Raw genomic sequence first — 14,765 nt, 5'->3', positions numbered from 1 at the left:
AAAGATAAGGACAAAATATTTAAAAACATTTATTATTAACAATAGTTTTAAAAACGTTCTTGAAAAGCTTTTAATTTATTTTAATTTAAAAAAAAAAATTCATATCTTAAAATATGGAAATTGCTGTAAAATTGTGTTTTGGACTTATATTAGTCTTATTCAATTCTAATAGGTAAGTTTAACAAATCGATATAAATTTTCCTTACATATTTTTAAAGCATAGGGAAATAAATATTACCAAAATCAACTAAGGTAAATTTAAAAAAACTTTGTAATATTTTCCCCCATTTGCTACTTACTGAAAATCAAATGTTAATTATTAAATTTGGAGATAGCTATATCCACATATTTATTTTTAAATAAATATAAAAATGTCCCTTGAAAATTTTATGCGAAAAAAAAAACTTTTCGTCTATATTTACATAAACAAATTGCAGCTCATTCACTCTCACATAATATTTAGTTTAATATTTTAAAAAAAAGAAAAAGATATACCATTTTGATCAATTTTGAATGAACAATTCTTTAAAGGTTAGACTCTTATTTGAACAAAAGTTTCAAGGTAAAATGAACGGTGATAGGGTGAAATCCAATAAATAATCATATAAATTTTCCAAAAGACTATAATACTTAAATGAATTTTATAAATAAATTTATTACAATATTTAAATAATTACAACAATCATACTTATATTGGTTATTCGCGAATAAAAATTTCTGAATTACGATTATTTATATTTTTTTTTAAAAAAAGGTCTTTTTGGCCTCTTGTAAAATTGAAGAAATTTATTCTGTATGATTGGTGTTATCGAGGCCCTCGATTAAGCCGATTTAAGAAAAATCTAGATTTTAGCCAAAAAAATATATTTAATGAGGCCTCTTATATTACGAGGAAATAGGTGCCACATGAAAGAATCTCTTGAACTAAATTTTAAAGCCTTGCTTTTGGCTAAAATACTGATTACTTACAAATAATTCGTGGTAAACTGTCGGATACCAACATTCACTTTTAAAAATATCAATATTATTTTAGAAACTTGCGAAGATCAAATTGTTAGGCCCTACTTAACCCACCCCCTCCCCCTTTTTAGAATACTGTAGGTTCAGGTCCGGGTTTTATTTTTTAAATTTAATTATCTTTAAATAATTTTGGGTCTTATAGTAGATTGGTATGAAAAGAGAGAAATTGAAAATATAAACGGCAAGTGAATTTTTAAGTTAATTTTAATTGAAATATTTTTAAAAAAATATTATTATTTTGTCCAACCTAGGTTTTATTTCCCAAAAAAAATATTTTTTAGCCTCGACTGGGTTTGGTCTTCAGGTCCTCTCGTATTATTTGAGGGGTCATCTTTATTTTGATTGGTTAATAAAAAAAAAAATTTTGAGTTCTTTTAAGGTCAACAACGGTTAGCGTAGTGTTGAATGTTCAAATTGAAAGTTGTCGGCTTGATAAAATCTAATTAATCAGCTGTCTTCGTCAAACCAAAAAACAAAATTTTAGAAAATGATCCGTTCCTGATTCATAATCGATACTTTTGAATTAGAAAATTTAAATTTTTTTTAATATAAAAAGACTTGTAGATGCTCTATCTTGTCCTTGTCACAATCTTCCGAATAAATGTTCGACGCCTACGCCGACGGATTGCAAAGGCGACATAACTAAGGACGCTTGTGGATGTTGCGATGTTTGCGCAAAGGTATATTGAAATAATTAAACTGCATTCAATTCTTGAAGATTTTTTTCTAAAGAATTTTATATTCCAACATTTAAAATTATGTAGAACGTAGAATATTTACTTCGTATAAGAAAATAATTCTGATTACACACTTATTTAATGAATATCCTTAGGTGAAAGATGAAGAGTGTGGGGGGCCATTTCGAACATCGGGCAAATGTTCTAGAGGATTCATATGTAAATACGAAAGCTACGAAGAGCCGCTTCAATCAAAAGGGATATGCATAACCGAATACCCAAAAGTTATTTTCAATTGTTATTTTATTTTACTTTTTATTACTATACCGACTATTATCCATTTTGTAAGAAAAACCTGAATTTAGTGAAACGCGAACAAACAAATTAAATATATCCTACTATATATGATCCCTGAATAATTATTATTTAATAAGCAGTGGCATCGTTGGGGACAAGGTCAACGATAGCTCTTTCTATTCCTTCATTTAATTTGAAACACGCCCTAATAAAAAATTATATTTTAAAAAGTGCAATAATCCGGCAAAGTTTTTTCAAAGAGTAGATCTAAAATGACTCCAGTGAAAATACCTACTCAAATTCAACCCCCCTTTCCTCTTTTCCACCTTATTAGTGTTGTTAAAGGGCTCGTTTTGAGCAGATTTTTAGCTAACTCGATCCAGATAAATATGGCCTAAGACTCGATATTTCGATAATGTATGTCTAGACCTTCGTTCCTTCTATAAACAGAATCTTCAGGCTTTGCTTAATATTTTTCTGGATGAAATATTGAGTTAGCCGTATTTTAAAACACTACACCTTATCTCGGATACTAATTATAAATTATGGCAATTTTATAAAAAAAACAAATACTAATCTCGAATAAATACTATCAATGGTTATATAAAACAATTTTGGATACATTTTTAAGATAAAGTCACTTCCTGATTTTTTATAGCGTTTAATTTAAAAAAATAAATTTTTAATCCGATTTGATAGGTGATAATTTTGATATCATTTTTATTATTGTTATTATTAACGATTTATAAAACAATAATATTTTTTTAATACATTTGGCTATAACTCCATCACCCTGGCTCTGAAAGTAGTAACATCGTCAATTAAATATTAAACTGGCCCGAAAAATAATAATTATATTTTCCCTTATAAGATATTAAAATTAGTATAAGAGTGTTTTTTATTTTAAAAAAAAGGATTTTAATTCAAAGAGATTTTGAATGTACAATATTTATTATATCTGGAGATTAAATAATAACAGAAATATTATATATAAAACATTATATAGTTAATTATAAGAATTAGAGATAAAAATAAAAATATTTCCTAAAAATGGAACGATCAAAAATTTATAAAAAAGGCTTGGGGTCATCTAAGGGAGGAGTGGATGGTCAGGAAATTAGATTGACAGACTCTAAAGAGATCCTTTGTCCTAGATAGAGCCCCATCAGTTATTTTTTTTAATTGAAAAGCCCCATCACCAAAGATTCCTACTTAAGGTAATAGGAACTATTGCCATAAAAATTGGATTTTGAAGGTCAAATATTTGTAAGGTTTAGATGTGGGACCATTATTAGGTGGAGAAAGAAAAAGAAAATAATTATTCAAAACTTCTAATAGTTAATTATGTTAGCCAAGAGATGATAAAATAAGTATACGACATGAGATTATTTTTCCTTATTTATAATATAAATTTGAACCTAGGCTTGAGTCTGGAAGTTTCTTATATTTTTGATTATTAGACACCTTATCAAAAATGATCGATTTCTTAGGAACTTCTAATCTTTACGCACAAAACTTTCAAAAAATTAATAATTAAAGCACCAATTCCTAAGTAAGCTAAATTTTTCTTATAATGATTTTAAAAAAAAAAATTACTATTACTAGGAGGAAGGAGAACCATGCGGTGAATATTGGACACAAGGCCATTGCAAACAAGGATTCAAATGTCAACAGCCGAATCAGTACAGCATAGGAAAATGCCTCAAAGATTCATAAGAATTATTTTTTTTCAAAAAAAGAAGAAATTTAATTTAAAAATTACAAAATAATTGCCTTATTTCAATTTATAATTTGTGCTTTATATCATTCATATATGTATAAATATATATATACAAGTTTTCAGTAAATACTGCATAAATCAATTTCAACATTCTTATACAATATACAGTAACCTGTAGTAGCAATGCGCCCATATTTTTTAATATTTGGTTATAAATAATTCTAGGTTGCATAGATTTTGTTGACTAGAATGATTACACAAATTATTATATTATTGCTAGGTAATTAGAGTTTTGTTTCTCTCAAGAATTCTTAATCGCTAAATGAGCATTTTATAGCACTTTATATCTATTAATGGTGATCATAACAAAGACATATAAATAAGCCAAACATTAATTATTAAAATGAAGATAATCCTCTTGGGATTTTTAGTCCTATGGCAAACATATTAAAAAACTAAATAGTAATATTATATTAAAAATTATTGTTTCAAGCATAAATCTAAGAATAATCTACTATCCTCTTACATTTGTGTGTAATGGAACAGCGTTACCTATAATATTTTATTAGTCAAAGTTTATATCCTTTTCCGATAATTGTATCACTAAGAATACCTATTATATTTATATATATATGATGTATTTCTGTAAACTTTACTTCAAAAAAAAGAAACAGGTTTTACTTCGTTACGTCTGAAAAAAGTTAGACTTTAGCGTTATCGTTAAAAATTAAATATTATATACAACAAAAAAAAATTTCCCTATATATATATATAATAATAAAAATAAAATTTTACATAAATAATATATAATGAGATATCTTTTTATGAGAATTATTTTTTTTATATAAAATTAAATTTATAAATAATTCTTTCGTGCTGACAAATAATTTTTATTTCGGTACAAATGGAAAACAAAATCGGGTTCGGGCCGGGCTTGAAAAATTAGGATCGATGCAAATGATTAATATACAGCCTTTCAATCGTTAATGATCAAGATGATAATTATTTTAGCTTAATGGTTCTTAAATTATTATTTAGATATGAAATTATATATATTAATATTATTTTAATAATTTATAAGTGTAGTAAAGAAGTAATCTATTGTAATATTTTATCATAATATATATTATATTTGCCAGTTAGATATGATTTTTTCGCAATTTATCTGTTATTATAATAAAGTCAAATGACCTACCTCTGTTTGGGTTGCCATGGATTTTAGCATTTGGGTTTGAGTTACTGAGACAGGTAAGCATACAACAGGTTCTCAAAACGAATAGAAAAACAAAAACATCAAATTGCCACCAAACCAACGATGCCCCGATGGGCCGCTCAAATACAATCGGTGCCCCGCGGGCCGAAGCCCCGATGGGCCGTTCGAATACAATCGATGCTAACACGGATCGAGGATGTCACTAACGGAAGACTCAATGGGGCATTTGTTAGCTAAACAGTTTAAAGCTGTTTTTGACGGCAAACCGGGGTTGATACGTAATTTCGCGGTGCGACTCCAATTAAAAGATACGGCTGTTCCAAAATCGTTTCCAGCTCGTCGAGTGCCATTTCCGTTACGCAGAGCGGTTGAACTAGAACTGGATCGCCTTGTGGCTGTTAAGATTTTAGAGCCCATCGATTCCTCTATAACTAGGGTGCCATGGGAAACTCCAACAGTAAATGTCAGGATAAACAATGGCGAGATTTGTATCTGCGCAGATTTCAAGGTGAGTTTAAATCCCCATCTAATATATGATCATCACGTTATTCCTATGCTGGATGACTTATTGGTTAAGATTCGGGGAGGGGGCGTTTTACGGTGATAGATTTAAAGGACGCGTATCTACAAATGGCCGTTGAGCCAGAGTCCCAAGAATATTTGGTCATCTCAACACATAAAGGATATTTTCGATACCGAAGGATGCCGTTTGGGCTTTCGTGCGCAAAAACTATTTTCCAGCTTTACATGAACAATGTTTTGAAAGATGGTACGATGTCTGGAGTGTATTTGGACGATATCCATTAATGTGTAATATATATCGCCATTTGTAATTAAGTTGCACCTTATGGTTAAATTATACTAAATAAAATGTCAATGAAAACTGATACACATTGTGAATAAATTATAGAAATAAATAAATGTAAATAATGGTTCTATTCGCTAAAATAAGAATATAACAATTTAGTTTATTAACCAGATTAAAAAATGGTTTATATATTTTATTTGGCTGTAAAAATTTTAAGGCAAAGTAGCATTAAAGAGCTTTTATGATGTAACAATATTGATAAATTTGGTTTTAGATCGAATAAAGTACAATTTTTAGCAATTTAAAAACCAGTTACAAAATCTTTTGGGGATAGTAATAATATTCTTAACATCACGAAGAGTTAAGTTAAAATTTTGAAAATTAAAACTATAGAAATAGTGGTTTTAGATGATGATATAGATTATTTTAATATTATTTATTTTTTGAAATTAATTTTAATAGTGAAAAACCCCTTATTTGGGATTTCACTTGTGTCTCCCAATTTTCCTCTAACCTCACCATGTATCTGATTATTATACCCGAAGAGTTAAAAATTAAAAAGTACCTAGACATTTCTAATTTTTACTTTATGATATATCAATGGGTCCCTAAGACTCTTGGCTATTATTTTAAAGATTTTAGGCAAAAGAAATTCACAATAAATACTCTTTTAAAATGTTACAATTAACTCAAATCGCTGGGTTTCGAAGCAACTATCTTAGCATCCTCAGATCTCAAAGAGCTTTTTTTGCCCTTTAAACTACTTAATTTCTTTTTAAATGTAATTTTAATATAGATTTATTATCAGCCTATTTTTTATTATAGATAAAAGAAAGTTTAAAAAAATATATTCCATCGGTATTTTTATAGGTATAGTGCTAATTTAAAAAGAAGGGTGCTTTAGCACCCATAATATCTAGCTCTTGATTGACGACCCTATCTATTAAATGTGCGTTTACAAATCTATAAATCCATGTTAGTGACACTCTATATTCACTCTTGCTATGTTGGGTTATGGGTTTTTTAAATTTTTGAATGTGTGGAATATTTTGCTACATACATGACAAAGAAAACTTTTTAAACACAGTAAAATAGAAATAATTATTGTTTTATATTCACCAGAATCATAGCAATACATTAGAGACCAGTTACATAAAAGGGGGCCTGATTGCTTAAATTCCTATAATATTAGTATTGACTCCTATGAAATTAATTTTGTAGCAAGTGTATTACATATTAGAGGCAAAGATATTTGTAAACAGCCCCAAATATCAAACCATAATATTTTATTGTGGAATGGGGAAATTTTTGATGGGATAGATGTTTTTATTAATAAATATGCTTTTATTTATTATTTATTTTAGCTAACTTCTAATCAATCTGATACAGAAATTTTATTTAAACTTTTAGATCATGAAGACACAAACTTAGTATTTAATAAGTTAAAGGGACCCTTTGCTTTTATATATTGGCAAGTATTGTTCAAAATGAAATGCTTAAAACATATTTATATTTAGTCAAACAAAAATATTTTATGGTTTGGTAAAGATGTTATTGGTAGAAGGAGCCTATTATTATCAAAGAATATTAATGGCTCTTTAATTTTATCTTCAATTTTTCCACAAAATACATGCAATCATGTAAAAAATTATTTTTAATTTTCTTTAAATAAATATATATAGGAATTTATAGAATTAAACCCAGGCCTTTATAAATTACATGTTAAAGGAGACATTCCTTTTAATATACATTATTACCCTTATAAAGTAATCAATAAGTTATTCTATATATAAAAATGTTTTAAGGAGATAATAGCATGTCCTTATAGATTACTATCTACAACCCAAAACTTTGGTCAATCTTATCTGGATGTCATGTCTAATATTTTTTCAAGAAGTAAGCCCAAATATATTATTTTGCAAACTTTTTATTATATTATTGTTCTGTTTAATTCTTCAATTTTCTAACCTCAGAATTTTTTTATATACTGGGTTGGGATCAGGTTTTTAAAATTTATCTTGCATGTGATTTCAAATATGTGAGAGGTTCAACCTGAATCAGGAAAATTTTGTCCTATCAATCCTTTTTAAAAAATCCAAGTCTGATCTGATAAATTTTAATCTAAAAATAGGCCTGAATTTTATTCAAATTTTGTTTTATTGAAACTGTTGAAACATTATATTTCAACAAAACTGAAAAATTGTAATCACTTATGTCGTGGTCCTGACTTGTCTTATTTCTAAATAGTAGTCTGTTAGCTGTCTATATAGATTCTTCTAAACAACCTAAAAAGAATGCCTATTTAAATTTACACAGGTAACATGTCTTTGTGACTCATTCCAAATCAAAATATTTATTTAATGTAAATTTAAAACAAATTAAAAATGGGGTGTCCTAGTTAAAAATCTGGTTATAACTTATTTTATTTGAATTTGAGAAAATCTATCTAATTGAGCTATATAATTTGACTAAAGGGAAGACAAGTTGAACTCTGATCCATTTGTACAGGGTTCATTTTATAGTCTTATAACACGAGTCTGAATATGTTTGCTACATATTTTTGCATTCTTCATGATCATAAGTTTAATTTATATTTTTTTTAAACTCAAATCAAAGTTATTATCTTTTATAAGAAATTCATTATATACTAAAATCAAATTATGCACACAGTCTTAAAATTATCTTAATATATTGTTGCAATGTAAATTTTATAAATTAATAATTAAACAAAGCTTCCAAGAATAAGGAAATATTATCGCAGTTCACTTACCTTTTGTATCGTTCTGCCCACCTAAGATTGAGATCTTCTGTTGTGCCAAAACTATGCAGACGTTGCAAATCCCATCCCAATCATGCAATGAATTACAATGCTTTTGGTCTAAATCACAATAACAATATCAATGGTAAAAACTTTGATTGTGCGCATTCCAAGATAGCCATTTTATTTAGCGGGGGCATTGATTGCCTGATATTAGCTTGCCTCATTGACGAGTGAGTAAAATAAAACAACATATTTACATATTTTGGAATTTTCTGTCCAATCATAACTTGAATTGTTGGGACGTATAATGTAACAATGTGTAAACTTTTTTTCTCTTTTCAAACAAAAATATTTGAGTTTATAGGTTAAAAAAATACATATAATAATTTTAAAAAATTATTTAAGCTTAGTTGATACAAAGGACAGTATCGACCTCCTAAACGTCGTATTTTATGATGATCAGAAACCAAGATGGGGCAAATTGATCTACTGTAAAACTAAAACTTACTCGAAAGATAATGTCACCCGTGATCTAAACACTGATATAGATGGCGCTAAGGATAGGATAAACGCGAAAAAGGCTTATGAATATCTTGGGCGGCGCTCGAAGGGGATACGGAATTGGAATTTTGTAGAGGTTTTATAAAATATATGTTTATGTTGTAGATTGTATCTACATTTTAAATGTATCTAGATACCTACGCTAAGAAATTATTTAAATACAGATGCATGCTCCATCTTTGATACGAATACAATTTCCCTTAACATACAATTGATATACGTTTTTTTTAAAAATTATAATCATTGAAAGTGTTCATGATGCCAGAATTGAAAATCTATTTTAAAACTCAAATTGTGAATTGAACCATCAGTTTGGTATTTTATTTTTGTTATAGAAATAGTATCGCTGTCTTTTATTAATAAAACAATCTCATAGTTTTTATCACTTGGGTTGGGCATCTCCGTTTGAAAAAATTTTACCACACTAAAGGTCTTTCAACTGCCATACTGGAAAGTTTGGAGAATACTTTAATATTAGGAAGGATAACGTATATAAATACAATATAATGACAGCATTCATTTTTAGAATAATCGGTCAAAGTTTGATGAGTTTTAAAATTTATGTCCTCTTTATAGGTGTCGAAAAATATATAATATTAAATCTTTCTTTTTTTTCTGCCATTAATATCATTAATTTTCTATCATAGTTTTTTGGCATTTGAAGTCGGTTCCAATCAAGTTTAAGAATTTGCTGATGTTGGGTTGATTTTTTCTTCTTCATCAGATCACTAATAGTAATCATCTAAAAATTTATCATATTTAGAAACATTATTATTAATACCATATTTTCGCCATCCATTGTTAAATAAAATTTCTCCTGGATTGAACATAAATAAACTCAGGCAAATATTTGATAATTAAATAAGAATGAGATCAAATTTCATATAACAAGGAATGTAAAATTAAATTATGTCCTAATGTATCTATAAATAGATACATTAAATAAGATGCCGATACGATATTTTTAATCTAGATACAGCATTACTAATTCCTTGAATCATTTACAGCCAGCGTTTTTTAATTTTTGAAGATTTTATTTGGCCGGAATTGTATTCCAAGATGTGTATAGTGTACCTAATCCTGTGAATTTTAGCCAATTCTCTTTGTGTAATTTTTAGGTGACTTAAAAATCTATAGGAAATATCTCATTAAAATTAATTCAAAATTTTATCCCGGAACTTTAAAATTATTTAAGGCACTATACAAACACATGCGCAATATCGGTAAAATCAAGAAATTTTTTTTAAAAATAAAAAACGCATGTTATAAATGATTCAAAATTGAATAATTGGTTACACTGATTTTTTTCTAAAACCCTACCATACACGCATACAAAATATTCGGCAATCCTCATTGCCACTAATTACCACTAGGTAAATATTAACCATTTTATAATATAACATGTATTTTTTATTTAAAACTTTTTAGGTGGATGTTAGTAAAGAGACACTGCTTTCAAAGTAAATATCATATATCATATGCATATACTTATTATAACTAGCCAAGGGACCGATATCAAAGCCTATAACCATTTTTTTCTTCTTTTATCTATACCCACTAAGTATTATCGTTAAATCAAAAAACCTTGGACAACTTCAATGCTGATTAAACCATTAAAAAAATATTTTAAACATCGGGTGGGCCGGTTCAACAAAATTTTTATGATAACTTGGCGGGTGGGTAAATTTAAAAAAAAACAAGGTGGATAGGTTAAAAAAAATTGTGGGCGCGCTTGTTGTCTAAAACCCGCCCATGGCAACTATTTCACATTTTAAGAATGCGTTCAATAAAAAATGCACTATTTTTTTGCCAAAAGTTGGACAAACTAAGGACAAAACAGAATATCTGTCGATTTTATAAATAATAAAAGGATCTAATATCTTAGAACTACTGCTAGACACCGCCATATCTATAGAAAATTAAATTAGAAATTTTTGAGCCTAACTAGAAAATTTAATCAATTTCCGAAAAAAAAACTTTCGAATATATAAATATTTAAAAATTGATCCACTAGGAAAATGCTCCCTAGAAACGATAATATAATTCAAAAAATTATTTAAATTATATTATCGTAGGTTATAATATTTATTATTTTATTTTTTAAAAAAAAATATATATTTTTAAGATTAGACGAAATCAACCAATTAATGTTGCCCGGAACTGGCAATACCATTCTAGATGGCAGTATAGGCCCCGCTTTTTACTTCGCAGCGCGAGGCATAGGTAATACATTAGAACGAGATCGGGTTCATACTGAAGAAGGTAAAAAAGTATCGAATTAATATTGTATCTCCTCCTTTTCTTATTCAATCCATTTAAGTCATCAGTGTGGGGGGGGGGGAATATAGGTCACAATGATCTTTCTTTTCATTTTAACCACTTTTTTTTATAGTGGATCCACTTGTAACAATCTATTTAAATCGATTTTTATAAGTAGTAGTTATAACAGTAATATGTTAGCTATAGATAAATTAAAAAAATTCTTCAGTTAAAAACTATATCTACGATGAATATACCTTATTCTTAAATTTAGGATACGTTGAATCGATCACAGGCAGTGCATTTTATGATAGTCCGGCTCAAGTAAGATAATAAAACATTGAAACTATTTTTCATCCCACCTGAATGCGTTAATAAATCGGAGATGATTGTTACATGCCAATACTTTGAATTTTAAGTTATATTTGTGGCCAGGGTTACCAGGTTTATCCACATTGACTAGAGACCACCACAGTCGAGATCTACCAGACTTCTACTCAACTATCACATTTTTAAAATTTTCCGAAATATAACTACAAAAACTACCTAAAATCGCTCACATTCTTAATTTTCATAATGTTTTAAAATTTTTATATATTAAAAATACCATATATTTTTCCCCAAAATAAATAAATTTCAAAATTTTAACTCTTTCTATTTGATAACTCTCTTTGCTTTAATTTGTTATGTTTTACCTGAATAACCAATAAAAGGACGAGATTTTATATAATTAGCCACCATATCATCTTAGCTAATTTGAATAAATTTACTATATTTTTTATAAATATTTGAAAAAAAAATGTCCATCATTATATTTTTCATAGAATATGAATTAGTTATCACTTAAATTTATAAGAAAATCTACCACAATTGTAGAATTTCAACCTGGCAACCCTGTGTGTGGTTGATATCAAACATTATGATTATCCATCACAAATTTTATCGAGATAACCGACATTAAGTCTCGAATGCTTAAGAGGGAAGGAACAAAAAATGAATTGATCAACTAATTTCTAAGCTGATTAAGAAAAAAAAGTTAAAACTATACCACAATTTACAAGTTTGTTTAATTTTTGAAAGGCATATTTACTGGTGGAAATGGAGGGGGGGGGGATTGTATCGATCGTATTCGCCGATACAAAATAATCGATATATCTCTGAAATTTAATTTATATAGATACTTGAATATTGCTTATTTCTTCTAAAATGCGAAGTAGGTTTTTTAAAAAACGAATACAAATCCCTATTCGATATTTTAATTTAGAAAATATATTCCTAAATTCGATACTATCCGATTTTTTTATTTAGTGGACTGTTGTAGAACCACGATAACATTAGGGGAAACCAGGTGATTTTTAAAAAATTTTTAGGGTACTTATCTGTTCCTAAATAAATCCTAAAATCATGGTTCATTTCCGGTCCGAAATAAATCTTAAAATCAATGTTATAATCCCGAACTAGTCCCGAGAAAAAAATATATCTGTATAAGCGACCGACTCGAGTTTAACAAGGAGCTAAAAATAAATATATTTTTTTACAAAACATTTTTGGGTGGAAAATAGGTTCTCTTTTCCGGGTTCGGTGCCGATGAACTATTGGCCGGTTACACAAAACATCGAATGATATTTAAGTAAATTTGTTATTTGTTTTTTCTTTGAAATATTCATTGGTTAATTATATAATACATACATTTTTTTAAAATCATATTAAAAAATTAGGTAAAAATTTATCGAATGACAAAAAAATAACATTTTAATTTTAAAATAAATTTTAAATTTATTTCGATAAAATGTTATTTATCGTTGTCAAGGAAAATATGAAAATTGAAATTACGATGAAATAAATATAACCCAAAAATATATAAGCAAAAGAAAATAAATAATGAGATAAGAGATGATGAGCTCTTCTAATCAATAGTAATGTTATTATCCATCTTATCTGTTTATATTGTTCTCAGTTAGCTATCTCGACCCCTATCCTCCCTCTCCAATTAATCTTTTGTATGAGATTGTAATTAGTATGATGATACAGAAAATTATTTATACGCACCTTCAATGGTTCTGGTTTTTATTTACATGTATTGATGAAATTTAAATCGCTTTTCGATTGTGCAACAGGTTTGAACAGTGTGTAGCAAATAAAATATTTAATGAGTCTAAATTCATAGTTGGTTCGTTCTTTTTACAAGAACATGTAACTTGGTAAAGAAAAATAAATAACAATCAGACGACTTTGAGATGGGATTGGTTTGTAAATCAAACATCTAAGTTTTGGGGGAGGCTTGAAAGCCCGTGTAGATGGTGTATTTTTATTTGAGTAGTTTGCTTCTCTTATAAGTTCAACCGAAACTAGTTCTAACAAAAGTAAAATTAATTTTAATTATCATCATTTGTGCTAATCGGATTCGGAAGCAGTTTTTAAAATTTACACTTACCCGAAACCATAATTTTGTAGAAATATTCAGAACCAAAACTCGAGGTTCCAATCTAAACCTATGATTTGTATTAGGCATAAGACGTTTTATGAAATATTATAATATATTTTAAAGTACTGCGGTAAAAATTTTATATATAATATGATAGATGATATCCATGGAAATTTTTTTGATCTTAAAGTATTAGTAATCTTTCTAATCTATTAATAATTAAAAAACTTTTTTCCCCCATTTATACTACATTCATTCTCAATTGTTACGTTAGTAATTTATAAAACAAGCTTGTTCTTTATCATTCAAAGATGAAAGGTGTGTTTTTGTTTCAATCCTAATGTGATTTGGTTACGCATTATGTATAAAATAATACTATGGTTTACACCTAAAAAAATATTACATGTTTAATTTAATATTCACGGGAAGGCTGATAGGAAGGTAAACTCGAAAAGTGTATTTATATATTTTGAGCCAAATAATATTTTGTCCTTAGTTATTTACATGATTGTGTATTCAAAATTTAGCATTTTATTAATCAATTATTATTTATAATTTCCAGACACGGTGGTTTAGATGCTTTACAGAAAGAAATTCTCAATAGCGTTAAAAATATGTACGAAAGAAATTTAGGAAGAGATGATAGGTTTTTTTTAAAAAATTATAGTCATAATGCCTATTTTTTGTGTATTTTATATATATTTAGGGTCATTAGCTGTCACGGTAAAGAAGTGAGATATCCCTATTTAGATGAAGACCTCGTTTCTTTCTTATTATCTCTTCCCGTCGAATACAAAGTTTGTTAATATATTGATTATGATGTGCAAAACCATATATTTTTTAAAAAAACTAGGCAGATCTAAACCTACCACCTGGCATCGGAGATAAGATGTTATTAAGAACTTTAGGCAAAGCGATGAGCATACCCGAAAATTTATGCAGCTTACCCAAGAAAGCTATTCAGTTTGGGTCGAATATTGCCAAAATACAATAAAATAAATATTAGCAGGAATTTGGGATAATT

At 27.8% G+C, this 14,765-nt stretch overlaps 2 protein-coding genes across 2 annotated transcripts; both read left to right on the top strand.

The window, feature by feature from the left end:
- The first annotated feature begins 15 nt into the window (after positions 1–15).
- LOC135926036 (venom protein 302-like) lies at positions 16–3,875 on the top strand. Its single transcript, XM_065461689.1, has 4 exons — positions 16–172; positions 1,577–1,700; positions 1,853–1,981; positions 3,600–3,875. Exons 1-4 carry the CDS (start codon positions 114–116, stop codon positions 3,708–3,710), a joined length of 423 nt encoding a protein of 140 aa, XP_065317761.1. The 5' UTR covers positions 16–113; the 3' UTR covers positions 3,711–3,875.
- Positions 3,876–5,123: 1,248 nt separating this feature from the next.
- Positions 5,124–14,765, top strand: LOC135927075 (asparagine synthetase domain-containing protein 1-like). The gene is made up of 12 exons (XM_065463012.1): positions 5,124–5,435; positions 7,100–7,210; positions 7,541–7,631; positions 8,468–8,726; positions 8,902–9,133; positions 10,486–10,517; positions 11,183–11,319; positions 11,591–11,640; positions 12,879–12,946; positions 14,304–14,387; positions 14,448–14,538; positions 14,595–14,765. The coding sequence occupies exons 1-12, from the start codon at positions 5,124–5,126 to the stop codon at positions 14,733–14,735; spliced, it is 1,608 nt and encodes a 535-aa protein (XP_065319084.1). The 3' UTR covers positions 14,736–14,765.

This window comes from Gordionus sp. m RMFG-2023, chromosome 3 (assembly GCF_954871325.1).
Source record: "Gordionus sp. m RMFG-2023 chromosome 3, tfGorSpeb1-WG-v2, whole genome shotgun sequence".
Lineage (NCBI taxonomy): Eukaryota > Metazoa > Nematomorpha > Gordioida > Chordodea > Parachordodidae > Gordionus > Gordionus sp. m RMFG-2023.
The sequence above is the reverse complement of the archived record's forward strand: the minus strand, read 5'-3'. Positions and strand labels throughout refer to the sequence as shown.